The sequence below is a fragment of the Anneissia japonica genome, unplaced genomic scaffold (assembly GCF_011630105.1).
Source record: "Anneissia japonica isolate Jap-2015-1 unplaced genomic scaffold, ASM1163010v1 scaffold287960_len3192837_cov198, whole genome shotgun sequence".
NCBI lineage: Eukaryota > Metazoa > Echinodermata > Crinoidea > Comatulida > Comatulidae > Anneissia > Anneissia japonica.
The window spans coordinates 741,277-767,521 of NW_022712725.1; the positions used below are offsets into that span (position 1 = coordinate 741,277).

General features: G+C 34.9%; 1 protein-coding gene across 2 annotated transcripts in view; it reads right to left on the reverse strand.

The window, feature by feature from the left end:
• Nucleotides 1-26,245, reverse strand: part of LOC117107989 — a 109,538-nt gene that overhangs the window by 82,983 nt on the left and 310 nt on the right. The window contains exons 2-31 of one of the 2 annotated variants that reach the window (XM_033249801.1): nucleotides 25,540-25,678; nucleotides 25,380-25,409; nucleotides 24,630-24,961; nucleotides 24,150-24,288; nucleotides 22,343-22,680; nucleotides 22,102-22,240; nucleotides 21,501-21,515; nucleotides 19,368-19,696; nucleotides 18,780-18,918; nucleotides 18,370-18,390; nucleotides 17,670-17,998; nucleotides 17,175-17,313; nucleotides 17,029-17,052; nucleotides 16,160-16,494; nucleotides 15,633-15,771; nucleotides 14,694-15,028; nucleotides 14,459-14,597; nucleotides 14,155-14,172; nucleotides 13,836-13,880; nucleotides 12,684-12,919; nucleotides 12,217-12,494; nucleotides 11,746-12,020; nucleotides 11,236-11,435; nucleotides 10,911-11,088; nucleotides 10,216-10,419; nucleotides 9,640-10,068; nucleotides 2,256-2,282; nucleotides 1,684-2,130; nucleotides 1,007-1,033; nucleotides 215-661 (exon numbers count right to left, since the gene is read on the reverse strand). In XM_033249801.1, the coding sequence (XP_033105692.1) occupies nucleotides 215-661; nucleotides 1,007-1,033; nucleotides 1,684-2,130; nucleotides 2,256-2,282; nucleotides 9,640-10,068; nucleotides 10,216-10,419; nucleotides 10,911-11,088; nucleotides 11,236-11,435; nucleotides 11,746-12,020; nucleotides 12,217-12,494; nucleotides 12,684-12,919; nucleotides 13,836-13,880; nucleotides 14,155-14,172; nucleotides 14,459-14,597; nucleotides 14,694-15,028; nucleotides 15,633-15,771; nucleotides 16,160-16,494; nucleotides 17,029-17,052; nucleotides 17,175-17,313; nucleotides 17,670-17,998; nucleotides 18,370-18,390; nucleotides 18,780-18,918; nucleotides 19,368-19,696; nucleotides 21,501-21,515; nucleotides 22,102-22,240; nucleotides 22,343-22,680; nucleotides 24,150-24,288; nucleotides 24,630-24,961; nucleotides 25,380-25,409; nucleotides 25,540-25,678 (5,872 nt within the window). Of the gene's footprint in view, nucleotides 1-214; nucleotides 662-1,006; nucleotides 1,034-1,683; nucleotides 2,131-2,255; nucleotides 2,283-2,449; nucleotides 2,470-9,639; nucleotides 10,069-10,215; nucleotides 10,420-10,910; nucleotides 11,089-11,235; nucleotides 11,436-11,745; nucleotides 12,021-12,216; nucleotides 12,495-12,683; nucleotides 12,920-13,835; nucleotides 13,881-14,154; nucleotides 14,173-14,458; nucleotides 14,598-14,693; nucleotides 15,029-15,632; nucleotides 15,772-16,159; nucleotides 16,495-17,028; nucleotides 17,053-17,174; nucleotides 17,314-17,669; nucleotides 17,999-18,369; nucleotides 18,391-18,779; nucleotides 18,919-19,367; nucleotides 19,697-21,500; nucleotides 21,516-22,101; nucleotides 22,241-22,342; nucleotides 22,681-24,149; nucleotides 24,289-24,629; nucleotides 24,962-25,379; nucleotides 25,410-25,539; nucleotides 25,679-26,245 lie in introns of those variants that run through there. The other variant, XM_033249802.1, reaches the window with a different exon arrangement.

Genomic DNA, 26,245 nt, shown 5'->3' on the forward strand with positions numbered 1-26,245 from the left:
TAATATTTCAATATTTTGTGTGTATTGAATTGTACTGTTTTTTAATGTTAGGTATTTTTAGTGTATAGAATCATTATTACAAATTTTATGCAATTCAGCTATTTGATGAAAATTAAAATATTGAATTGAATTGAATAATTATTTATTGACAAGAATCTCTGATGTTTAAAGTTAGTATAGATTATAAAAACAAACAATATTTAAAAATAATTACCAAGGTTGCAGAATCGAATCTGTCCTTGTTCATATCGTTTACTTGTGAAACCAACATAGCTCACTGCAAGTGGTGATGTATCCAGCCAAGAAAGGAATCCTTCACTTTCCCCATCATAACCAACTTCGATGTTTCCATTTCTGAAACTTATCCAGTAGCTCCGCCACTGGTCAGAACTGAGGAAGCCGCTGCGGCTTAGACGATCTGTCTGTGCAAGTACTCGACAGCTACGGCAGCGTCGGATGTATGTCTTCCTGTTTGAATCACTGCCAAGCTCAATTTCGTACATGTCTTCCATGTTGTGATTCTGCGATGAGAGGCTGATGAACAGGCTACTGCCAACACGCACGTCAAATTGGATACGATTGGTTAGTCTCGGAAGACGGGCAAGAGTGTAAGCGTATACGTTGTCTGCGCTTAGTTCTAACTCTGCATCTGCCTGGCATACTATTTGTTGTAAACAAATAATGTACTCTAGTTATATCACATAAAATATCTAGATACATTATGCAGTGATAAATCCATATGAAAATTAACTTAAATTTTTAAATTATAATCAGCTGCATACAGCTTAGTAATAAATTATTAATAAAGTAGTATAGTAGTCGTATTAGTCAGTGTATACAAATGAAAAAATGATTAGGTTGTACTATTTTCACTAATGATGAATTTTATTTACAAGTAGGCCTACTACTATTACTACAGCCATTCATTCTTCAGACTGCTAATTGTTATAATGATCATATTGTCATGTACATGCACTAGGAATTAAGTTGGTATATAAAAACTCACCATCACTATTTATAACTTCAATATGACCTGTAAAGAAAAAAGTAAATTTTTGAATAATGTTGCTTATTGTAAATATCCAGAATAAAATACTTTTTGTATTATTTTCTCTCATCTCTAGACTCTGGTACTGTCTACCAAACAGAGCTTTTCATCTTAATCTCATTCATATTCCATCTCTCTAACTTGAACCCTTGAAAAACAACCCAATACTTTTACTGTACTTTTAAATGGCCTATGATAATATTTATCCTAAAGCATGTCCTGTTCAAGGTCCACCAAATATACGTTTGCTTTAACATATAAGTAGCACTATGCTTATAAAACCAGCAAATGAATTATGACAGAAACATGCACTTTACAAGAAATTCTGATAATGGTGTTGATAGGAGTGGGAGTATTGCTGGTGTGAATTACACCAGGGGTAAACCCACTAAGTCAGAAGACCAGGAGGCAATCTCCTACTTGTACTGTGTTCTTTAACATGCAAATGGGTCACATTTCACACAGGAACAACAGCGGCTTAAAAGTCTCTTTCAAAAGACGGTTAACCTTGCAGCTGAAACACAAGGAGAGCATTGGGAGGAATTGAACTGGGAACCAAAATATCTCCACAGTTAAGCTACCACCAGTTTAGCTGACTGACCTAAGTTTTTTTTTAAACAACTATGAAGCATTACCTAAATCACAGACTCTAACAGTGGCCTGGAAGTTCCTCAATACTTTTACTCCAACGTATTTAACATCTAGTGGATTTTCATCCTGCCACTCCAAGAAGGGTTCATCTTCTCCACCACGTCCAACTTTAATGTGACCGTTATCAAATTCTACCCAGAAGTTACGGAACTCATCTGTATTTATGAAGCTGGTTCTTTGCATCGAAGCAGTAGCCATGTTGTTACAATCTTTGCAACGACGGATAAAGGTTGCACGACCATTGCCATTTCCGAGTAGAATCTCGTACATGTCCTCGACTTCGTAGCCTCGGCTTGACAGGCTGATATAGACATTGCGCCGACCTTGAACGTCAAACACAATACGGTGCATAGTGCGAGGTATCCGCTGAAGATTGAACTTATACAGGAGGTCAGTTCCGGGTAGTGATATTTCAGTGCCAGATGCACATACTATAAAAATCAAATAAAAATAATTCATTGGTTATAGATTAAACAACTTCAATACATTTATTGTGTCTGTATGTGTTTAACAGCTGTAAAGATTGAAAAATATTACTATTGCAAAATTATCTTACCTTGACTTCCACGAGGTGGTACTTCGCCTGAAAATATAGAACAAACAAGTTTACTTTCAATATTTTTACTAAATATATCTCCATGCATTGTTATGATCATTAAATAACTCGATAAGCTTTAATGTTTTAATGCTAATTTCTTTTCAAACAACATCAAGCATTTATCATTTTTAATGCAACAAAAGGTAACTTACCTTCAATCAACGAATCTGGATTAGGCTCTGTGCGTTTAAAAATAACGACTGATTAGTTTTAATCTTAAGAGATTAAATTACACTCACCAATATGGATAATTTAAAATCAAATAATATCCGAGTCACCATTTGAAATTCATTAATCCCTTGCTTATTTGAAGTCAGGATACCAATCCAGAACATGCACCGAATACCATAGAATATGCTACTTGAAAATAGCTACACCACTCACAGAAGGGATACAACAGTTATTCAGAAATCTACCACAATAATTACACACAGACAACAACCTGACAGATAAATATGAGCTGGAAAAAAAACTCACCAATACCAGGATTATTATACTTTTCAAAGTAATATTGATTGAAACATAAAATTACACATTGAGTGCAAGAATAACTGCAACACCATGATTTACAATTATATGTTTACTTGTTAGATATATTTAGCACATAACACAATATTTTTGTTGTGCTTGCATACACAATGTGCAACTTCCTCTCCTCCATGTGGATTTTACATTGCTGTTCCGCTGATTCAGCTATGCCCAAGCTTAATTCAAACTCATTCACAACATACTATGTACCCACTCATACTCTTGGGTGGAAAAGAATTAATGTAAAGTGTTTTGTCCAAGAACACAAGCAATGCGACCAACGTTTAACTCAAACCCACAACCTTTCTATAGGCCCAAAGCCCAATGACATACTGCTGTACCACATTACAAAGATGATACCCACAATACATTGCATTTTAGAATAAATTATTAAATGCAAAAATCCCACAGGACACATTATTGTACAACATAGCCCACAATATATGATTTTAGTCTCAACAAAGGACTAAAATTTAATGGGGCATGCACCATAGAAGGAAACATTTTCTTCATTGTAGTAACATCAAGATGTACGAGTTTGAAACCAACAACAAAGAGGACATGCACTGTAGAAAAAAAAACACCCATTTGCTTCATTTTCTACTTGCCCACGTCACAGAATCTGATGGCACCATCGCCTGAGAACTTGAAACCAACAAACTCAATTTGTAGAGGGTCTTCATCTTCGAACCTCAAGAATGCACCTTCCCCGTCACGTCCTATTGCAATGGTACCTTCCGCAAAATCGATCCAATAGCCACGGAAATGATCACCACTTACATATACTGACCGCGACAGCCTGCTTTCATCAAGGGCACGGCAATTGGCACAGCGTCGTACCTGAGCAGACCGTGGGCTGAGGTAGATCTCATACAAATCATCTACTTCATAGGTTTGACTTGAGAAGCTGACGTAGGCATTGGCAGATGTCCGAATATCAAAATGTATGCGCGTAATGTTCGCCGGAATTCTCTGAAGATGGTATGCGTAAGTTTGAGATGAAGGTACTTCGAATAAGTGATTTAATCGACAGACTGAAAAAAAGAAGAGTACAGTATCCAGAAAATATTATCTATAAACAGAAATATATTTACCATAAAAACTATGCATGCTGTGATTTATAATCAGGCTAACATTAAATAGCTGCAAATTGTAGTAGTGATGTTACATCTATTCTCTTTGGTTAGTTTTGAATTGCACATTTTCAAGCAGTTACAAAAGCAACTAGCTTTTCCAACTTTTATTACTAGCATTTAGAATACATCATTTTAATATACATTGAGCACTAAGTAGCATGCACACAGCAGCAGAAATAATTGGAGCTAATTAAACACGTTTTTGATTTTAAGAAATTTTCACAAGACATATAACTTATATAATTTTATACTAAATAATGAACTGTACACAGTGTAGCTTATATATTTGTCTATTTTCTGTTGAAGGGTGTTTAAAATTTAGAAAATGGTTGGCATTGATGGCAATAGTTTGTTTATGACAAAAAAAAACTCTAACTAAGGCTCACCTTCACTGGTATGAGATTCCAATTCAGCTGGAATATAATAAGACAACAGATGATTAGAAATAATTAAAGTAAATGTACAGACATTTTTTATAATATGTGTAAGTGTACATTATTTTTTTATTTCACTGGATGAAAAAAAAGCACTAGAAAGGCAAGTACAGAACAGGTGAACATGTACGTCTACAAAAAAAAATGTGAGTGAGCCAATGATTGTCTTCCACTATATGACTGAAAAAAATTGTGATACGCATTTTTTGCACTAAGGTTGCTGCCATTTTGTTATTACAACTAAAAACAACTCTACTCCCTAAGCCTTTATTTACAAAATCTTTAAAAATTAACTCACGGAAATTGCAGAATTTGAAAGAAGCAGTGATGGATCTTGCTGATCTTACACCAATGTATTTTACAGGCAGTGGATTTTCATCCTGCCATTCCATGAAAGCCTGCCGATCTCCTCCTCTGCCAACAGACACAGACCCATTCCGGAACCTTATCCAGTAATTCCTCATCCTGATAGGTTCAATGTATTTGGAGAGGCGAACATTGATGCGAATTTCCTCTCGACAGCCTCGACAGCGACGAATAGATGCATCACGTGGGCCTAGTCTAATCTCATACATATTATCCATATCATAAAACTGGGAGGACAGTCCGATGTAAGCTTCACGAGAGCTTTGAACGTCAAATGACACCATATGTACACCACGGGGTATTGCGTTCAGTTCATACTTGTATGCATCTGTACTACCATCAAGTTGAACTGGTGCTGACTGCTGGCAAGCTATGAAAATGCGAATTATAAATTAATTAAAATGGTAAATTCTGATAAACCATTCATATTTATTTGTATTTTAATTTAATACATAATGCAAAAAAATTAAATAAAGGGTACTAAAAGGCCACTTTTGGTTGAAAACTTAATAGTGAAGGTGTTGTCTATACTGCTGGTAAAAATAAATAATAATGGTATAAACTAAGCCTTGCAGTAAAGATTATTGAGTGAAGTTTGATTTAAGTCTTTTTGTTAAAGCCCCACACCAATTACCTACAAAGGGTTTAGATAAATATAAATTAAACTAAAAAAATGGTCACTTACTTGTGCTGCCCTCTTCACTCATTATTGCTGAAATACAAAAACATAACTTTATTAAAATGTGGAAAGTATCAACGGATATCTTTAATGAAAATTCAATGCTTATTATTTAAATTCAAGGGTAATATAAAGGTGAAAATAGTTTATGTCTAAATCAAATTGTTCTATTTTTGTTGTTGGGGTGTTCTTAAAGGAAAAATGGCAAATTTGTCGGCTTATCTAGGTAAGTATTCACTAAACAGACTGTGAAAATAAATAAAAAATACACCAATCAGACTATCTCACCTAGATCACAGATTCTGAGTTCACCTTCAACTCCATTAGCCATACTGTAACCAAGATAACGTACAAGAAGTGGTACATCATCAGTCCACTCTACTAATGCCACCTCTGAGCCTGTGTAACCAACTTGTATTCTGCCACCTGTGAAATCTATCCAATAGCTACGGAAATTCTCTGGGTCTAAGATAGTTGTGCGTCTCAATCGGAACTCAGCAGTGTTGCGGCAGTTGGAACATCTACGAATGCCTATTCGACGGTTACCATTGGTGCCCAGTAAGATCATATACCCTTCATCCATGTTGTAAGGATGTGCTGACAAAACAATATAAGTATCCCGATTTGCTTTCACATCTACTGTGAGGCGCGTGATGTCACGTGGAATGGCTTGGTAGCCGAAGTGATATGTGTTATCATTTCTTTCGACTGCTTTCACAGGGAATGCTTGGCAAGCTGCAGATGAAATAAGAAAAGAAATACAAAAATATACTTTGAATTTGTACTGACATGAATTCCACTGGCCAGGATTAAAAAACACATGTGAACCCTAACAAGTGGAGGCCAGGTGAATATTTCATAAAATATATTATACTGAAAACTTTAGCCAAATGATATACAGTTAAACTTTCCTAAGTTGACTTAAACTAAGTTGACCTAACTCAAATATTTCTAAGTCAATATTATTTTACAGTGAGTCATACAAAATTGTTGTGTTTTCAATTAATTAACCATCTGTAAGTCGATTTTTATCTAAGTCGAACAATTTTTCAATGCCATTTTGGAACTGTATGATTATTTAAAGGCATTTAAAATTCTTAATTAAGGAAGGATTTACAATAAAAAAATATATGCTTACATGTACTTCCAATCGTTTCTTCTTGTGCTGTTAGAAAAAAAGGTTTAGAAATAAAACATTTCATTTCAGAGTTTGAAAAAAATTATTTCTTTATTTATAATTAATTCATATAAAGTGTTAATTTATTTATTATTCAATTCATATGATCTTATATATTTTTTTCAAAATGTGCCTATAGTTGATATTAATTATTTTAATCTATAATAATGATGACTGGTCTTACATAATCCACAGAATTTGAATGAGACAGCATTATTTCTTGCAGTTCTGACACCAATGTATTTAACAGCGAGTGGTGTTGGATCAGTCCACTCTATGATTGGTTCCTCATCATTCTCCCGACCAAGTTGAACGTTCCCATCTGCAAAGCTTATCCAAAAATGTCGGTGTTCATCAGAATTCACTAAAGTCGATCTTCTTTGTGTCATCTGAACCTTGTTTGGCCCACCTTTGTATCGACGTATAGACGCTCCACGGGCTGACCAACCGCCTATCACTAACTCATACATATCCTCCATTTCGTACGGTTGAACTGATAGTGCAATGTATATATCAGCTCTTGACTGGATATCCACTTCCAAGCGAGTGACATCTTCCTCCAATTGTGTAAATGCAAAGTGGTAGGTTTGATCAGTCCCATCCAATTCAAATGGACTCGTTTCCTGGCAACCTTTTGAGTAACATTTGACAAAGGCAATAATTATTTGTTTATTTGCCCTAAATGTTTTCTTTATTAAAATCCATTTGTTTTTGGAAAAATCGAAATATTTAGGTGGTAATATTTATTATTTGAATATGTATTTATTCATATTTCAATTGTTTATCATATTGGAATTTTTTATGATGTGTTTTTAGGTTTTGGGATTCTTCTTAATATTTTTTATCTTAAGCTAGATTTAGGTATATAATTAAGTCATTTAAATTCTTATAAAGTTCACAACTATTATTAAAAAGTGTCACAGACCACCAAAACTCTAATGAAAATTCTAGGATGACTAATTTTTTTTTAATTGTTGTCATTTTGTTTTAAATTTTTATTTTTATATATTAATAATGATTGTTCATGGAAAGATAAAAGTAGGTATCATTGAAAAGAATTCATTCTTTGACTATTCCAAGTCCTGTTAACCATCTACTGTACCATGCACAACAACTCTAAATTAATTTGAGCGTATAACAGGATTTTGGTGAAAGCTACTGTACCATGTACGTAACATGTGAGTAGGGTATACCTGACATTATAAAAATTAAATTATTTTATGGTTTCACTTATTCTACAATGGACATGTTTGCTTACCTGTACTGCCTCTAGTAGCTTTGCTAGCTGCAATGATAATAAAAAGAAAAATTACTTAATTAAGTATACCAATATTGACCACCTTTTATAAAGTTTAATCTGATGTTTATGCTAAAATCAGATTTAATGCAAGCCTAAAGTAGATTTAAATCATTACCATTATCAGGAACAGCTGTTCTGGGCTTTACTGGTCAAAGACTACCCAAATATTTCCATTTCCTATAATCATACTATCAATGACACTTTTAAATCAGGAATAATTGAAAGATATTCTTACCAAAGTTACAGAATCTGAAGATTCCAGGAACTCTGTTTACACGTACTCCAACATACCGCACTGTTAACGGCTCAGAATCCAGCCAAGAAACGAATGGTTCAGTGTCTCCATCCCGACCAATCGACACGGTCCCATTTGCAAAGTCAATCCAGAAGTTCCTGAAAGATTCAGCATCCAGAAGCGGTGCCCTGCGGTACTGTTGTGTTGCTTGATCTGCGCAGGATGCACAACGTCTGATTGATGAAAACATGCCATTGCGTAGGCCTAATGTTATCTCATACATATCATCCGTACTGTATGGATATGGTGATAATGATATAAATACATCTCGCTGAGCCTGTACCAGGAATTGTATTCGCCTGCTACTGGGTGGAACCTCCTGGAGCTGGTAGGTGTAATCACTTTCAGAGCCTTCTAGCTCAATAGTGGAACCCTCACAAGCTAGATCAAAATTGTCAAAACCAATGCAATTGACAGTTTGCAACAAAACGTTCATCATATTCATAGATTATGCATGCGTGTACCCGATAGACAGAAAATACCATTGTACCACTTCTGTAAATTTCATTGAAATTTGATGTCCAAGTAACATCAATTAAACCATTAAAAGAACCATACAACAACAGAAAAGTAACCATAAATTCATTTAGAACAACATACAGAGAAGAATTACCACATAGAAGATACCTGAACAAAATCCCAAAGATGAACACATGATATATTCACCTAGAGTCCTGATTATACAGAAATATGAATGCACAGTACCTGAGATAGATGCCTGTACAAATACCAAGACATTTAGAACCTGACAAAAATATCATTGTATGATCCAGAATTGAGTAAACCACATCTGTATTCCAACATAAATACTGGGCACATGCACATAGACAGTTTACCAAGAATAAGGGCTGTTATAAGTTCCCACATCAATGACAAAAACAATCAACCTCAGATGTATATCAAGATGGTTATTAACATGAAATGCCAATAGTCTAATACCACTTTAACCAAACATGTTAACACTTTAAACTTACTTGTCACATCGTTAATCTCTGCCTCACCTGTTTGATAAACACAAAACTAATTATGACAATGACAGTACTCAGTGTTTGACTGCAACATTATAGATATGCATGTAATTTTTTCTACTTTCTTGATAACTGAACTACAAATAATGTTTTTAATTGCTTACCTTATTATCCAGTAATGTCATCTAGGTACAGTATGTATCTGCAAAATTGCTTGATACCTCCAACTTACGAAAATTTATACCAATCAATTTAACAATGGTGTTTTTTTTAAGCACCATTATTGAGTCTGGCTTAACACTGGTCAAATTTCTGTTATTGTTTTATTCTTACCATATTTTTGTTGCTATAAAATGGTTTAATGTATGTAGCCACATAGTTTGTGGCCTTGATACAACACTGAGTTTCCTTTTTGGAATATATTATATTGAATAATATTTGCACTGAATGTATACTTGCCAAGCCCACAGAAAACAAATGTGCCTTCAACTCCTTTGGTTGCTAATCCGATGAAGTTAACTTCCAAAGGTTGATCATCCTCATAACGCAAGAATGGTATATCTTCTCCGAGTTTACCAACCTCAATGATGCCATCTGCAAAGCTTATCCAGAAATCAAGAGGTTCATCCTCATTCAGCCACCCTGAGTTGTCACGTGTGCTGAATACATCTCGACAGTTTTTACATCGTTTGATTGAAGCCGTTCTGTCATTTCTACTGCCAATTGTTATCTCATACATATCATCAACTTCGTAGTTGTGTGATGATAAGACAAGGAGGACATCCCTTTGTGCACGAACAGAGAAAGCGACACGTGTTTGCAATTCACGAATACGATTAAATGGGAAGATATAAGAGTAGTCTCCGCTAGTCAGATGGCTGAAGCATACTAAAAACAATAAAAATATATTAGCGTTTGATTAGTAATTAGTAACATACAAAAAATACAAATACACATTTTCAAAATTGTTTTCTATTTTTGTGAAAAGTGTCAGCCTGGCTAACATGAAACACCCTGAGAAGAAGTGCTTCTTACCAGAGGGTTCTTCTTCCTCTTCAGTGGTGGAATCATCAAGGAAGATAGTGGAAGATTCTTCAGTAAATGATTCCTCTTCACCCTCACTACCTTCTGTAACCTCAGATGATATTCCTGTGAATCCTGATGCTGGGGTAGTGGGCTCAAAAATAGTGATTATTGGTGGTTGTGTCACAACTGGGACTGGAATAATTGGCAGAGTTTCTGCAAAAAAATGTAAGAATTTAAATAATAGTCTTTCACAGTGCTGATATAATTGGTCTCAATGCTTGTTTACCTATGACGAAATGACATCGATAATGTTTTACAAGTACACATCAATTTTAATTTCTCTATATTCCATTGTAGTTTTTCTGTGATTATATTTTATTCCGTTGTCATTGTTCTTTGACTAATTTTGATGTTTAGTAGGAGTCTGATTTGCTGAGTCATCAAACTTTGGCTTCCTTATAAGTCCCAGGACCATTTTTGGAGCGAAATAAATAAAATAAATCATAAAATTAAATCTAATCAGTTAGTTGACAATACACTTCGACACGGTTAGCGTATATATTTGGTCTACAAGATATCAATATTGCTTCCTTTATAGACAAAGGAGCCCAGGCTGTTTAATTGAAACAACAGGCAATTCGAAAAGTATAGATTTAAATAAAATAAGATTTATTGATGTGCTACAAAGCTTATTTACAACTTACGTTCACATGTGCTTCCTGGTGCGAGTGCCTGTCCTCTAGGACAATGACATCCATGTAGACCGTTCTCAGTACTACAAAAAGCTTCTTCACTGCATTCCATTGAGCTACAGGTGACATTGTTTCTAGACTCGCACTCACATTTTTCAGTACAATCTTCAGAAATCCAACGTGCTCCAATCTTGAAAAAAAAAAAAATTGTTTATTTGGTCAGCTAGCTAGTAGCTGTGTTATTATGAAGGAACATTTTATTTTTATTTTACTTTGACTTAATAATAATAAAATATAATTTATGGCAACCAAATTAAATATTCATTTCTCTGCTTACATCATGGTAAAGTCCATTGTAGAAACAGCCACATTCTCCAACAGGAACACAATGTGTGCCACTCAGCACGTATCCCTCATTACATTCACAGCCCTCAGAACATGGGTCTGGGCATGCATCTTCTGGGGTGATATACACACAGTTGTCTGGGCAAGATGTTAAACATGATGTATAGTTGCTGTTTTCAGGGCAAACGACAGCTGTGAACCAAATTATAAAATACGTAAATAATATCTTAATAGATATAATTATAATTCACAATCATACTTTCATCACTAATTATTCATTTTTATTTAATTCTTACATTAATTTACTAGATTTGGCAAAATTTATTGCTAGAATGAATGTTAGAAAACCGGAACTAGGTTAGCTGTTCCTTTAAGTTAACCTAAATTTAGACATGCTCTATGGTCAAAACCACAATTGTACAACTCAAACCCTGGACTCTGGTACTAGAAGCCAGGCATCCTTACCACATCTCTATCTGAAAAAACAAAGGTTGAAACTTACGACAAAAGCTTTCAGTTCTGAAGGTTGGAATGACAATTCCTTCTTCTCGACATCTTTCGTAATATGCCTGAAGATTGTTACATAGTGTGTCATCTCCACCGATGAAACACATGTCAAAAACACAGCCATCAAAGAACACTGTCGGATCAATTGAAGCATGGCAACTCGAGAAGGGTCCCTCTGGGTCTGTTATCTTGCCACAACTATCGGTGATTCCCAACATGGCTACCTTCACATCTGGACATTCAGCATTTTCATGATGTTGAGGTTGGCATCTGAAAAAATGATGATCAATTTTATATAAATGGAGAATTTTCAGAAAAATCAAATTCAATCCTTGGTGTAGTTGTTGTCAGTGTGTGCTATCCATGGATAATGAATGCAGCTAGAAGATGGATATGTTTTGATAATTTGTAACTGTTATTATTACTATCATTTACTTCAGCACTACCATTATTGGCTAAGACTTACTGAGGATCCACATTCCAGCTATTTCCCCATTCATTTTCATCTGACGTTACTGTACCATCTGGGAGTGTAAGATCATTTCTACGGTTGCCATCATAATTACCACAGAGGCCTTCCACATTGTTCCGGTATTGATCATCAACGCCAGCCTCTACCCTGTAGTTCCCATCCCAAGTTAGCCAGAATCCAGTGTCACTGGTAATAAGGAGACTCCTGCCGATGAATTCAATGTACAAGCCTGGTACTGGGTTGGCAGGTAGGATGACAGTTGCGCCGTTGATCTGCAATACAAAATAAACATTTTATATAATGGGTGGATTGGCAAATACAGAGAAATACTGTAATTGATTTTACTTTGGATTAAACAAATCAGCTTTTGTGTTGTTTCCAGAGTCAGATTGTTCTTTTTTATTCGAAGGGATGTTCCCCTTCATTAAATCAAACAAAATACTTTAAATTGAAATACTTACCATGGTGTTAAATCGATGGTTCAACCTTATCACCACCCCTGACACTTCGACAAGTACATATTCAGCCAAAGTAACGGTTGGCCTACGCCTAAACTGGTTCTTGATGGAAATAGTGAACTGAGGTGGCGTATTGAGAGCATCACGTAAGAACACATATGTACAATTCCCTTGGAAATTTTTCTTCTTGCCATCAAAAGTAACATAATGAGGATCACCCCATCCAATGCATTTTGGTCCTGGAAACAAGTTTCATCAATATCTAAGTAATGTATACTGGTGTAATAAACTAATTTAATTATTCAAAGTATTAATGGTAATTGTAATTCGAAAAATCATGTTGAAATTTAAACCACTTAATTATCCATCAAGTGATCATATGAAACATAGCATGCATAGCATGGTGTATATTTTTAGGGGTCTTAACGCAAGTATTCTTAAAACAAACTTTAGTCAAACTTCGAACAGGTATTTCATTTAGTCTTAGTTACAACTTCAACTTCAATTTGTATTCACAAACAACGTAGTCAAAGTTCTAACTAGAAAAACGACTATCAAACTAACCAATGAAAATAGCTAATTTTAATAGTAGACAAAATTTTACAGATCCGGTAACACGGATGAATTTTAAGTCGGTGATTTAGCCTGATGCTGACTAAAAAAAATCGGCCTGCGGAGTTATCTTTTTAGTCGAGGATCGCGTCATTTATTTGTAGTGCTAGTCAAACTTTGTTGTAAGAATACTAAATTACCTAATTTTAAGTTTTAGCTCGAACTATGACTAAAGTTTATTTTAAGAATACAAGGATAAGTCTTCAGCATGTCACAAGATTCTTCCGCACATTGGCTCCCACAAGCATGTAAAACTCCCCCACAAACTAAGCCAACTCCTAATGATGTTCGCATGCTTTTACTACAATTGTCTCCCAGAAGTCAGCTAGCCACAGGAATTATAACAATAATAAAATTGTTTGTGTTAAAAAAAGCTCATTAAAAATCAAATCTTTAGGAAGTGGTTTTTCCCTACTTGGGACCCTTCAATTTTAAAGAAATGTTTCTTGGTTGAATGCCTGATAAATACTTCAACACATCAAGTCCATTTCAGACACTTAAACTAAACATGAGCAAGATTAAATAAAAATTGGCAACACAAACCTCTTCTAGGTCTTGTACGTCCGTGAGATGGAATAGTATTGTAAACTGTTGTTGAAATAAATAATAGTAAAATTAAATTTTCATACATCATAACATAGCACTTTTATTATTTGTTTTTATTTACTTATTATATTTTTTTAGCATCTAACTGCAAGCACGGGACTTGCCAATTACAGGATGGGATAATACTTTATAAACAAAGTCCATTAGGATGCTTAGGGATTAGATTAAGTTTGTTTTCTTTTGCAGTATACTTTTGAAAACTATAAATCATCACACAATATATAGCTTTGAATAATTTTCTGCTATTTCCACATACCTGTTTCATCAGCATCTCCTGCAAATAGAAATAATGTAACATGTAATTATATAAAAAATACAGAAAAATATATAAAAAAGTATATAAATATGTATATAAATACATATAAATTAGTATATGCAGAGTTGTATGGAAATAAAAATAATATGTCAGCAGATGACATCAGTCTGGAACATTTTCAGTAGTGGTGGTTGATAAAAACAATTATTTTTTTATCAGGAAGGGTGGTAATTTTTGTTTGTCTTTCTAGCTGTTGGCCAAAAGAGTTGTGCTATTTGTTATTATAATGACATATTAAACCTACCTTCACAGCCAAGAACCTCAAATCTTAAGCTGATGTGGTTGTTCCATCTGGTTGGATGGATACGGATGTAACGAGCTTGGACAGGGGTTGAAAACATGTTAGGCATTTGCGTGTCTGGATCTGAGTTTCCTGTAAACTCCTGTATATACACAAACATTTGAGAAATTCAATTCAATACAGTATGAGAGAAAAACAAGAATAATTGCAAAAATTATAGAAGTGTAGAGGAACTCACCATTGCTTCACCATTGGCTCCTCGTATTGGTTCAAAACTGGTTCCCTCAACACTATAGAGGACCTCATAGTTTGTCACCCACTGGTCATACCCTCCATTGCGACCTTGTGTGATCACTCCAGTTACCTTTTTCAAAGCACCGATGTCAGCTTGGATCCATTGGTTTTGGTCGTTTGATTGTGCAGCCCAAGCACCAATACCACCACTTCCTGGTGTGATGTTGAGTCTACCACGTGTAGCTCCATGTTGTGCATTCCACTCACTGGAGGATGTAAGAGCAATCGTGCCATCTTCAACTCCAAGGGGATCTGCAGTGCAGACCTCTTCAATATCTTCTAGTGGGGTTATACAAAACACTTAGCTTAGTCATAAAACTTATATTGAAAACATAAATTATAAAAATAAACAGTTAAGATTAAACCTAGTTTTAATGAAATCAGGAAGTTGGTTGGTGTTATGTGTTCTTATACAGCAAATTGAGGTGAATGCTATCAATATTTATATTGCGCCTAATGTTAATAACCTCTAGGTGCTTAACAACAACAAAATAAACCATAAAAATAAAAGATTTATCAATTCATTTAGTAAGTATTCACAGGTAAGACATGGGAATTGACTGTTTTGAAAATGCACTAAAGATTTAACACTAGTTGATTAATTCAGTGTATTTTTATATTTAACACATGACACAAATGATAATCTATCAACGGCATGTCACTTTTTTAATATACCTCATGTTTAAGTAATAAATATTTGTTGACATTATCAGAGAAGATGCTAAAGTGTCTACATGTTCTAACACCCCACCACCAATACAGCTCAAGTTAAAAGCCTCAAGATACAATGTGCCATGGTATTTTCATGACTAAGTCCTATCTACTGCACATGCTACTTTCAAATTGATATGCTTATGGGTTTATCCACTAAATAGTCCCATACCCGAGCAGCCAAGAACCTCAAATCGTAAGCTGATGTGGTTGTTCCATCTGGTTGGATGTATACGGATGTAACGAGCCTGGACTGGGGCAAGGAACTCATTGGTCACTTGGGTGTCTGGATCTGAGTTTCCAGTAAAATCCTGTTCATAACAAACATTGAGAATTCAATAGCTTAATATGATATGGAAATAATCATGTTGTTAACATTTAATTAAAACGAATTTGATAAAAAAAAAAGGCAAATTTGAAATGATAAATAGAGCGTGAAATTCAAATGATTTGTTCTTCAAAAAGCAACACTTTATTACAAGATTTCTTTGGTTTTTCTCACCTCAAAATACCACTCATAAATTGTCATAAGTCTTCGTGCTCATGAATATAAGTATTAATCTTATATTTTAAAAACCTAAGAGAAACTAAAGTAATTAGAAATAAAAAGAGCAACTTTAAATTAATTATCAACCTTGGAAATATATATGATTACTGAAGTTTTTCGAAAAAAATTAGAGTAATGAAAAAAACACATACCACAACTTCGCCACTGGTTCTAGTTACAGGTTCGAAAGTGCTTCCGTCAACACTATAGAGGACCTCATAGTTTGTCACCCACTGGTCATAGCCTCCATTGCGACCTTGTGTGATCACTCCAGTTACCATTTTCAAAGCACCGATGTCAGCTTGGATCCATTGGTTTTGGTTGTTTGATTGTGCAGCCCAAGCACCAATACCACCATTTCCTGGTGTGATGTTGAGTCTACCACGCGAGGGGCCATGCTGTGCATTCCATTCAGTGGAGGATGTAAGAGAAAGTGTGCCATCTTCAACTCCAAGAGGAACTGCAGTGCAGATCTCTTCAGCTGTTCCTGATGATTAATATAAAAAACAGGATATTTAAGTTATCATATGTGAAAATATTTCTAAGGCATGGTCTGCAAACACAAACTTTACATATGTCAGCTCATTCAGGGAGTATTTATAAAGTTTCCTATCATCCCTTTTCCTCGGGTGTAAGTCAACTTTTGTTATTAGCCCACCTCTTACTTTATGTCCTACTTACATAACAGTATTTCCTGAGTAATGAGTAGCTCAGCAGACATTTCACAAATTAAAAAAAAAAAAAATCAAAGGCTGGCTTTAAATTTTGACATGCAGCATTAAAAATTTGCAGTTTGATCGGCCATTCCCATGAAGTTTTTATTAACAGAAGATTACCAGCATATAAGCCAACTGCCATCCCTCTCCCAACCCAAATGCAGCCTACTTTTGTTTTTAATGAGGGTGAGCTTTTATATTTAAGGAACTGCAGTATTATATAGTTTCACAAACATGAAAAATATACCAACATACACTTCACTAACCTGTCATTGAATCATATATTGCTTAATAATGACACTTACCTTCAGTTGTAAGTTCTTCCACTTCTGTGACAAAAAGAAGTAAAAAATAATAAGTTTGTCTGCATTCATGACTAAACTAAGACATATTTTCTATTTCTATCTATAATATTGATTCTTGAAAGGTTAATGATTGTTTAGCAACTCACCTGAACATCCAAGAAGTTCCATGCGCATGCTAATGTGTCTATTCCATCTAACAGGGTGAACACGAACATATCTTGCTCTCAAAGCAGTAGGAAAGAGATTGGTAACTTGGGTATCTTGGTCAGTATTTCCACCAAACTCCTATTTAATATTAATTTAATTTAAATATTACATTTTTTCAAAGGTGATGTTCAGAAAACACAAATATCTAGGAAAATGTTTTAATTATTATAGGAAACAATTTAAGGGTAAATGTGTTCTAGAATAATAATAATTATGATAACAAAAATACAAACAGTAATGATCTCATTGGCATTTTATCTGCATCACAGATTATTGACAACATTTCTCATTTGTTTAATTTCACACTTCACTGGTTGAAAGAGAAGTATATCTACTTGTACTCAATTTTAACAGTAACAAGTAGTCTATAACCTGCCCACTGAGTAAAAAGTAGAATTTAAAATACAATAAAGAAAAAAAATAGATGGGCTTACTATAGCATGTCCATCACTTCCGAGTACTGCTTCCCAATTGTTTCCATCCATACCATACAATACTTCGTATCCAGTCACCCACTGGTCATAATTACCATTTCGTCCCTGAGTAATAATGCCAGTAACTAATTTAACTTCTCCCATATCTACTTGCAACCATTGCTCCTGGTTGTTTGTCTGTGCGGCCCAAGACCCAATATCACCGCCCCTTGGTGTCAAGTTGAGCCTAGCAAGGCGTGGTGCATGTCGAGAATTGTATTCACTTGATGCAGTGATGGCCGAGTCAGGAATGACAGAAGTCTCCATACCAACAGCTCCCCTGCAGTTCTCTGCTTGACAAAGTGGAAGTTTTAATAATTCATATTGCAGTATGCACTAGGAAACATTTATGTCAATGTGTTTGCAAAGTTCACTTTGCAAACACTTTTTACACTAATAAACAATTAAAGGATCTCCTGATTTTACTGGTCTCAGAGGTTTATTACATAATGCACACCATTTACAAACAATGTGAAGAGATGGAGGATCATATTTATTTTTCAAAATTAAGTTTTAGTTAAAGGAAATTTGGCACTAGTCAGTTTATCCAGGTAAATAAATGATTTTCATGAGGAAAATCCAGGCATTTTCAAGATGTGAACCCAGAAACATGAAATTACCTACTTCACTCCCACACCGCCCACAAAAAAAAATAACTTACCATGGGTTTCTTCAACAGGAGCTGCAAGTTAAATAATTTGAATTAATATTTCTTTTTAAGGTAGTGAAAAGTAGTTTCGAAAAATTTTTTTTAATCAAATATCATATTATGCTTGATACTTTATGGTTTTTGAGAGTACTTTTCTTTCTCAAAAAAGCTTACAATCATTTGAATTATGTCCTTTCGAATCGTTTGTTCCAACTATTTATTGACTCCTCATTGTTAAATTTGTTGACTTTAAATTATAATACAACTTATGTGATCACAACTGGGCCCTACAGAAATTTTAAAGTGGTTACAAGTTCATTTGGATTGGTCCTAGTCTCCCCATAAATTACTATCTAAGTTTTACTTACTACTTATTATAATGTGATAGATAAAAACCAAACAATAACCCTAGAGTCATTTACCTGCACATCCTAAAACGTCAAATCTCATACTGATGTGTCCATTCCATGTGATGGGATGAATACGAACATATTGTGTTGTCAGTGGCTCAATGAATAAAGCTGTGACAGCTGTGTCCTTGTCGCTATTCCCAACAAAAGACTGTAGGAAAATATAAGTATATATTACTTAATTTCCGTTGAGCAACTCGTAATTCATGAATTTTAGGAAGGAAATATAACAATTATTATTTGTGTTTGAAAACAGAAAAAAATAATTTAAAAATTCAATTAAGCAATTAAATTGCTCATTTAGACTTCCAATGAGACACAATATGAAACAGACAACAGAAATTTGAGGCTTGTTATGTAATCTTGATGCATTATGTACACCTGGGTTCAAACATTCCATTATTTTTTGTGGGTAAGTCCCATTAAAAATCTGGGTTATATCAGTTAATATCAGTTCATTAAGGTTGTAAAAATAGACTTTAATTAATTTCCACTCCTTTTTAAAATCCATTTTCAAAGTTTCACAAATGAAAAACACAGAGAAGCAACAATCAATAACATTCTAAAACAAGCATTACAAGGCATACCATACAAACATACCTTTGGTTGTCCATCTCTTCCAAGGATTGACTCCCAGTTGCTGCCATCCATGCTGTACAAGACTTCATAAGAAGTCACCCATTGGTCATAATTGCCATTTCGTCCTTGAGTTATCACACCAGTCACTTCTTTCACTTCGCCAAGGTTTACCTGGATCCATTGGTTCTGGTCATTTGACCTTGCTGCCCATGCTCCAATTCCATCACTGTCAGGCGTCAAGTTAAGTCGACCACGACGTGCACCATGGGCATTATTGTATTCAGTGGATGATTGGATTCGACTGGCGGGAATGCGAAGTGATTGCATGCCCAGTTGATCTCTGCAACGCTCTGCAAATTGTAAGACAAACAATTTTATTATTTTATATTCAGAAACGTTTTATATATAATTATTATTTTAACAAAATGCACAATATTAAGTGTCCCCTATTAAGGGGACACTTTTCCGTGAAACGGGGGCAATATATCTTTCAACATTTCAGCCAACCCCTATTAAGGGGACATCCCTATTAAGCGGATGGGGACACTTTCTGAGTGTACCAAATGGTCAGAATTTTCTCCCCTTAATCCAGTGAATATCAGTATAGACCTACTGTATGTGTTACTTTGTAAACCAATCTTGTCAATTTTGACCCTTAACTATGAAGATTTCCTTTTCTTTGTTTTTTTTTTGTGTATTTTTAAATAGAATTCTAATCCATATCAAAACATATACTCTATTCATGCTACATCCATCTAATAGAAAGCTCTAATGTAACATGATTGTTGTTATTTGTAAATAAACCAGTAATTATTTACTTTTTCAGGACATTTCACATACCCATTACTTACACACATATTAACCACATTATATTATTTGAAACCATATGAAATTATTTAATCATTTAATAGAAAGGTCAATATTAAAAAAAGGATTATTTGGTCATTAACAGTGCATACAGTAATGAAACAATATTTGGAACATAAAACTATTGTTGTTTAAATTCCATTTCTGCTGATTTCATATTATAAATGAATTGTATTTGCATTGCAAATTATTGTTATAAATTAGTTCTTATTCTATGTCAATAAAAATACAATTATAAAGAATGTACTGTAGATTTACTGAGTATTGTGGAAATAATTTTCTTGAATTAAACATAAAGAAGACAAAAGAAATGCACATTGATTTCAGGAAGAACAACAACTGTTCCGAATAAAGTAAACATTAATGGTCAAGAAGTGGAGATTGTAGATTCTTATAATTATCTTGGGGTGGTGTTTGACAATAAAATTTGTTGAGGGATTATACTGATTTTGTAGTTAAGAAATTAAATAGTAGACTCTACTGTCTTAGAAAACTAGGTGCTTTTGGGGTTAAGCAGGACATATGTTGGATGTTCTACGTATCGGTGATGTTTTCTGTTTGGGGGTATTGTATGTTAAGGTAGGCTGGGAATATTAGTAAAGGGGATAAAGAGAGAATAGAAAGGGTGCTGGGTAGGGTGGGGAAAGTTATTGGTTCGCCTGTGCAGTCACTGGACTCATACTACCACGAACGGCTTGCCATTGTTTTAAAAAATATCCTAGAGGATAACAGCCATCCGCTCCACGTGTATATGATAGGCTCCTGCATAGGCAGAAGTGGTAGAATGGGGACAGTGGGTGCGCACACGGACCATTACAAGTACTCCTTTTACCAAGCTGGGATAAGGGAGTTTAATTTAAAGTATTCAAGAAGATAATTAATTAATTAATTATATAGCAAGTGAGCAATGTAATTTCCAAATTATTGGACAATAAAAATAATTCTGTATCTGTTTCTGTATCTATATCATTGTTATATGAAAACATGCCAAAAACCCCTATTAAGGGGACAATTTTATGTTTTTGATTAGTCTCCCCTGAATAGGGGTACCACTATTCAGGGGACACCCCAATTAATAAGACACTTGTTGGTCCCGAAGGTGTTCCCTTAATAGGGGTTCTACTGTATACCAACAACCATCAAAACAATATGTTACTGTACACTCAGCAGTATCTTAACATTTGCATCTATACATATAAATAACTACACATTCAACGGAATACACAAGTTCCTTAAAAAAATGCCATGTATTGATTCAATCAGTATGAAATAGATTTTATTACTCACCATCAGCAATTTCATCTGTAATACAAACAGAAGCAATATTAATTTAAAGCCATTAAAGACAGAATCTAATAGTTATAATGTATGTTACAAAAGATTGCACCTGTGTTCAGGTTTTACCTATGGCATAATTCTTTTCATGTCCATAAATAAAATTACAATATTTTGTACTAAATTTTTAGTAAGAAAGTAAATAAGTAGATAAAAGTTTTTTTAAAATATTATACAGATTTGATTATTAAATGGCTTTGTTGCGCCACTATGCCCTTATATTTGCAACCAGTGGTAGCACTAGTTAAGCTGTTCAAGAGGGTTAAGTTCAACCTCACTAGACAAGCATAGACCAACTGCTTTTGGTGCAACTTGAGGTCATCAAATTCAAGCAAAGAAATTGTAATTGCAGTTCCTAATACTGCGGTAATAAAGCACAATTTTCACTATTTCGAAAAGTAAAATCTCTGCCCCTTGACCCAGCCAGTGGTTTTACTACAGAATCGCGATTGCAGGCTTTACAAAAGGTCTGTACCTATCAAACTTGTTGGACACCTTTTCACCAATTATTGGGTGGCACCCATGAATTTTGTATACAGTTTGTTGTACATACCTGGGCAACCAAGAATCTCAAATCTTAGGCTGATGTGATTGTTCCAACTGGTTGGATGGATACGTACGTATCGCGCATGGATTACAGCTGGGAAAAGATTGGTCACTTCTGTGTCTGGATTTGAGTTTCCATTGAATTCCTGCATATCACAAACATTAGAAATATACATTAATTGGAAACATGGAAACTGAGATATGGCTGAAGAGGAATAATAATTAAAAGAGAACGAGAATGGACTCACTGCAATATCACCACTGGCTCCCATTACTGATTCGAAATTGTTTCCATCAATGCTGTAGAGGACTTCATAAGATGTCACCCATTGGTCATGGCCTCCATTACGGCCTTGCGTGACTACTCCAGTAATTTCTTTCAATGCACCAATGTCAGCTTGAATCCATTGGTTTTGGTTGTTGGACTGTGCGGCCCAAGCACCAATACCATCACTGCCTGGTGTGGTATTTAGTCGACCACGTGATGCACCATGCTGTGCATTCCATTCACTGGAGGATGTAAGAGTAAGTGAGCGGTCTTCAACACCAAGGCGATCTGTGCAGAATTCTTCAACTGTATCGGTTCCTGATAGGTAATATATTTAAGAAAAGCATAGTTTGAGGTTGTTCATTGGATTATTGCACAAATCATTAGTGAAGTCAGTCTATGAATAAGGAAATAAATAAGCAGACAACTTCTGCTGAGAGGTTTTCAGTCTTATACGCTTTTCACACTGCCAAGGTCAGAATAAACATGTGTTAATCCCGCAGTGATACAGGATACATTTCCATTTACATCAAACAAGAGGGTCTGGATTGATCCCGAGTTGCACCCATTTTACACTGGCAATGAACGCGGTTCCAAATACGCCATAATTTTTGTTTTTATGGCGACCATCGCATCACTCGAGTTGCTCGAGTCGTGATGAAGCCAAAAATATTGTCCATATTGAAGCAATGTATCTTTTTAAAATTTTTTTTTTAAATATGTCAATTAATTAAGCAAATTTTGTTGTATATATCTATAAATCTTTATAGAAGTGCAGGATGTTTAATTTGAAAAGTGTCTTGGCCTAGCCCGTTGCTAGCAAAGGTTAGGCCTAACTGACCACAGCTATGGAAGGTGGCAGGTAAGGCCTATAATCCGACATCACATTCAGTGTTGTTTACACTGGCGACTCCAGTGTGTATTCGGTTTGTCCAATGCTGAATGCGTCCCCCATCAAACCCAGAATATTTGGCAACTCGAATTATATTTTTTGCCATTTACACTAACTACAACTGCAGAAATTCTAGTCCGAGTATTGGAAAATCCTTGGTTGTGTCCAGAGTTGTGCTTGCAGTGTAAAAAGAATATTATATGTCACCCAAATCAGCAGTGATGTTGTTGGGCTATGAGTGAGATGCTTACCTGGATGAACCGACACAAGTCAGATTCCTAATTGAACTTACCCGCAAAAACTAATGGAGTCGTCTAACCCTAATCACAAGATCGACAAATGGAACAAACAAGTGAGGATCCACCTTAGGGCTAGGCCACCCACAAAAAAAACATGAAGACTTCTGGGAAGACATAAGCTCTACAAAAGGCTTCAACGTACACACCACAACGAAAGCATGTGGCTTATTGTTCTCTATCACAAGGTAAGAATTTACACTACACTCGCTGACGGCGAGGGAAATTTGAGGCTTGTTGCATAACGTTGATGAGTTATATACGTCTGGTTTAGAAGATTCCACTATTTTTCGTGGGTAAGTTCCATTAGGAATCAGGCTTATATCGGTTCATCCAGGTAAGTATTCACGAAATAAACGTGTATATTAAATATCACAAGAGGTAATTTCTGGTTCTTGAGTCAGTACAGCGAAAGGAAAATAGGAAGCTCTCATGCAGAAGGGCACTGCTATAAATCAGGACTTTTCTGATATTTTCAGATGTTGCATTTAGAAAACAGGCAATTAATTCATACAGATAATAAAGTAAAATTTATTACAATAATGTAACTACATATTTGTCCATTCAAAATTAAAACAGTGTAGAGATAATTACATTACCTGGACACCCAAGGATCTCAAATCTCATACTAATGTGTCCGTTCCAACTCAGTGGGTGGATTCGAATAAATCGTGCTTGTATCTCAACCGGGAACAGATTAGTAACTGCCGTATCTTTATCTGAATTACCAATAAACTCCTGAGACAATAAAAAAAAGTATTATGGTCAAAAAATATTCCAGCAAATACTGATGGGGTCTTATTACTTGTTACAATGAAGTGAATATGAGAAGAGAAAGGATATGCATTAGGGATGAAATCTAAATCTGATGACACTAGAGAAAGAAACTTGCGTTTCTAGTACAGAACCCAAAAGCGCTGTTTATGAAAAAGATAATTTGTATATTGATGACTTATTTCCTTTAACTCCTCATAGAGCATAGGTCCTTTGAAATAGCATGCATTTGCACTATGCTTTGAACTCTGTATATTGATAGATCTATTTAAAAACATATAATCAACTTCAATATCAGTATTTACCATTGGCACGCCTGCACTGAACATAATTGTCTCCCAGTTGGTGCCATCCATACCATACAAAACCTCATAAGATTTTACCCATTGGTCATAATTTCCGTTACGTCCCTGGGTCACCACACCTGTTACTCGTCTCACTTCACTCAGGTCAGCTTGGATCCATTGGTCAAGATTATTGCTGCTGGCTGCCCATGATCCAATGCCGTCGCTGTCTGGTGCGATGTTCAGTCGAGCACGTCGTGCACCATGTTGGGCATTGTATTCGCTGGAAGCCTGGATCTTGCTTGATGGGATAGCTCTGGATTCTATACCCAATCCATTAGTGATACAAGATTCTGAAGAAAAAAATGGGATAACATTTGAGAAAAACACTTGATGGAAAATCTAAGGACTATTTTATAATAATATTTCATTTATTTGGTCCAAAGAACAATAAAACAGACAAAAACATAATGACAGAGAGAGGAACAAATAACTCAACTGGCAGACAGGATTGCCAAAAAGTGAACTAAATTACGGTTAAGTAAATCACCTAATGATATTAAGTATCACTTTAGGATGCGGAAATTCAAACTAAAATTTTTTGCTTTCGCCGGAGAAATCGGACCCCTCGTTGGGGGCATCAGCCCCCTCCCCGTAATATATATTATTACTTCGCCGTGCAAACCTTCTAACAATATTTAATTACTGTATTACTATCACTACAACTGCACTATCAATCATAATATTTTAATTTTTTTTTAATTACTATACCTGCATGTGTAACTTGAGGTTCTTCTTCACCTAGAAAGAGAATTCATTAAAATACAATTAGACATTAAAACATACATACAATATTTCTATGCCTGTTTAATTGAGACGAAAGATCACTTGTAATAATTAAACAATACATTATTCCAAATAGAGCTCTTACCTGGGCATGCAAGGACTTCAAATCGCATACTAATGTGACCATTCCATCTTAGAGGATGGATTCTGATGTACTGTGCATTTACTGCTGCAGGGAAGAGGTTTGTTACCTGTGTATCCTTGTCAGAATTACCAACAAATTCCTTTGAAAAAAAAAAACAGTAAAGATTATTTAAAATCTGGATCACATCGGTGGTGTTTGTCTGTCCACCAAGATGGTACCCTTCCCTTTACCCCCTTTTAATTTTACAATGTATTTAGCATATATAATCGTATTGATACTGCAATAAATTACTATTCCTTTCCTTAGTGTAATATATTTAATACATAGAACATTCTAGAATAACATTTGTGACCAAACAAACAGTGTAAACCACAATGGTAATTATAGAAACACAAGATACCATGCGGAATCCAGGAATATTATTTGGAAGCTTCTAAGTATTTAGGTACAATGGAAGCAAGAAGCCTACTGGTTAATTATGATGTAAGGTGACAAATGAGGAACTTAGGCAATATAGAATGCTCTTGAATGCTCTGGAGTTGTACAGCTAGGGTATATAAGCTGATAGTTTTATATTTCTGGATTTCTTTTTGAAACACATGTTAATGTGAATGTTATTGTGTTGTTTTTCAGACCGGATTCTTTTTGAAATTTATACAGAATAAAAGTTTATTTGAGAGTTGTGTTACAACATTGTGAACTGTGA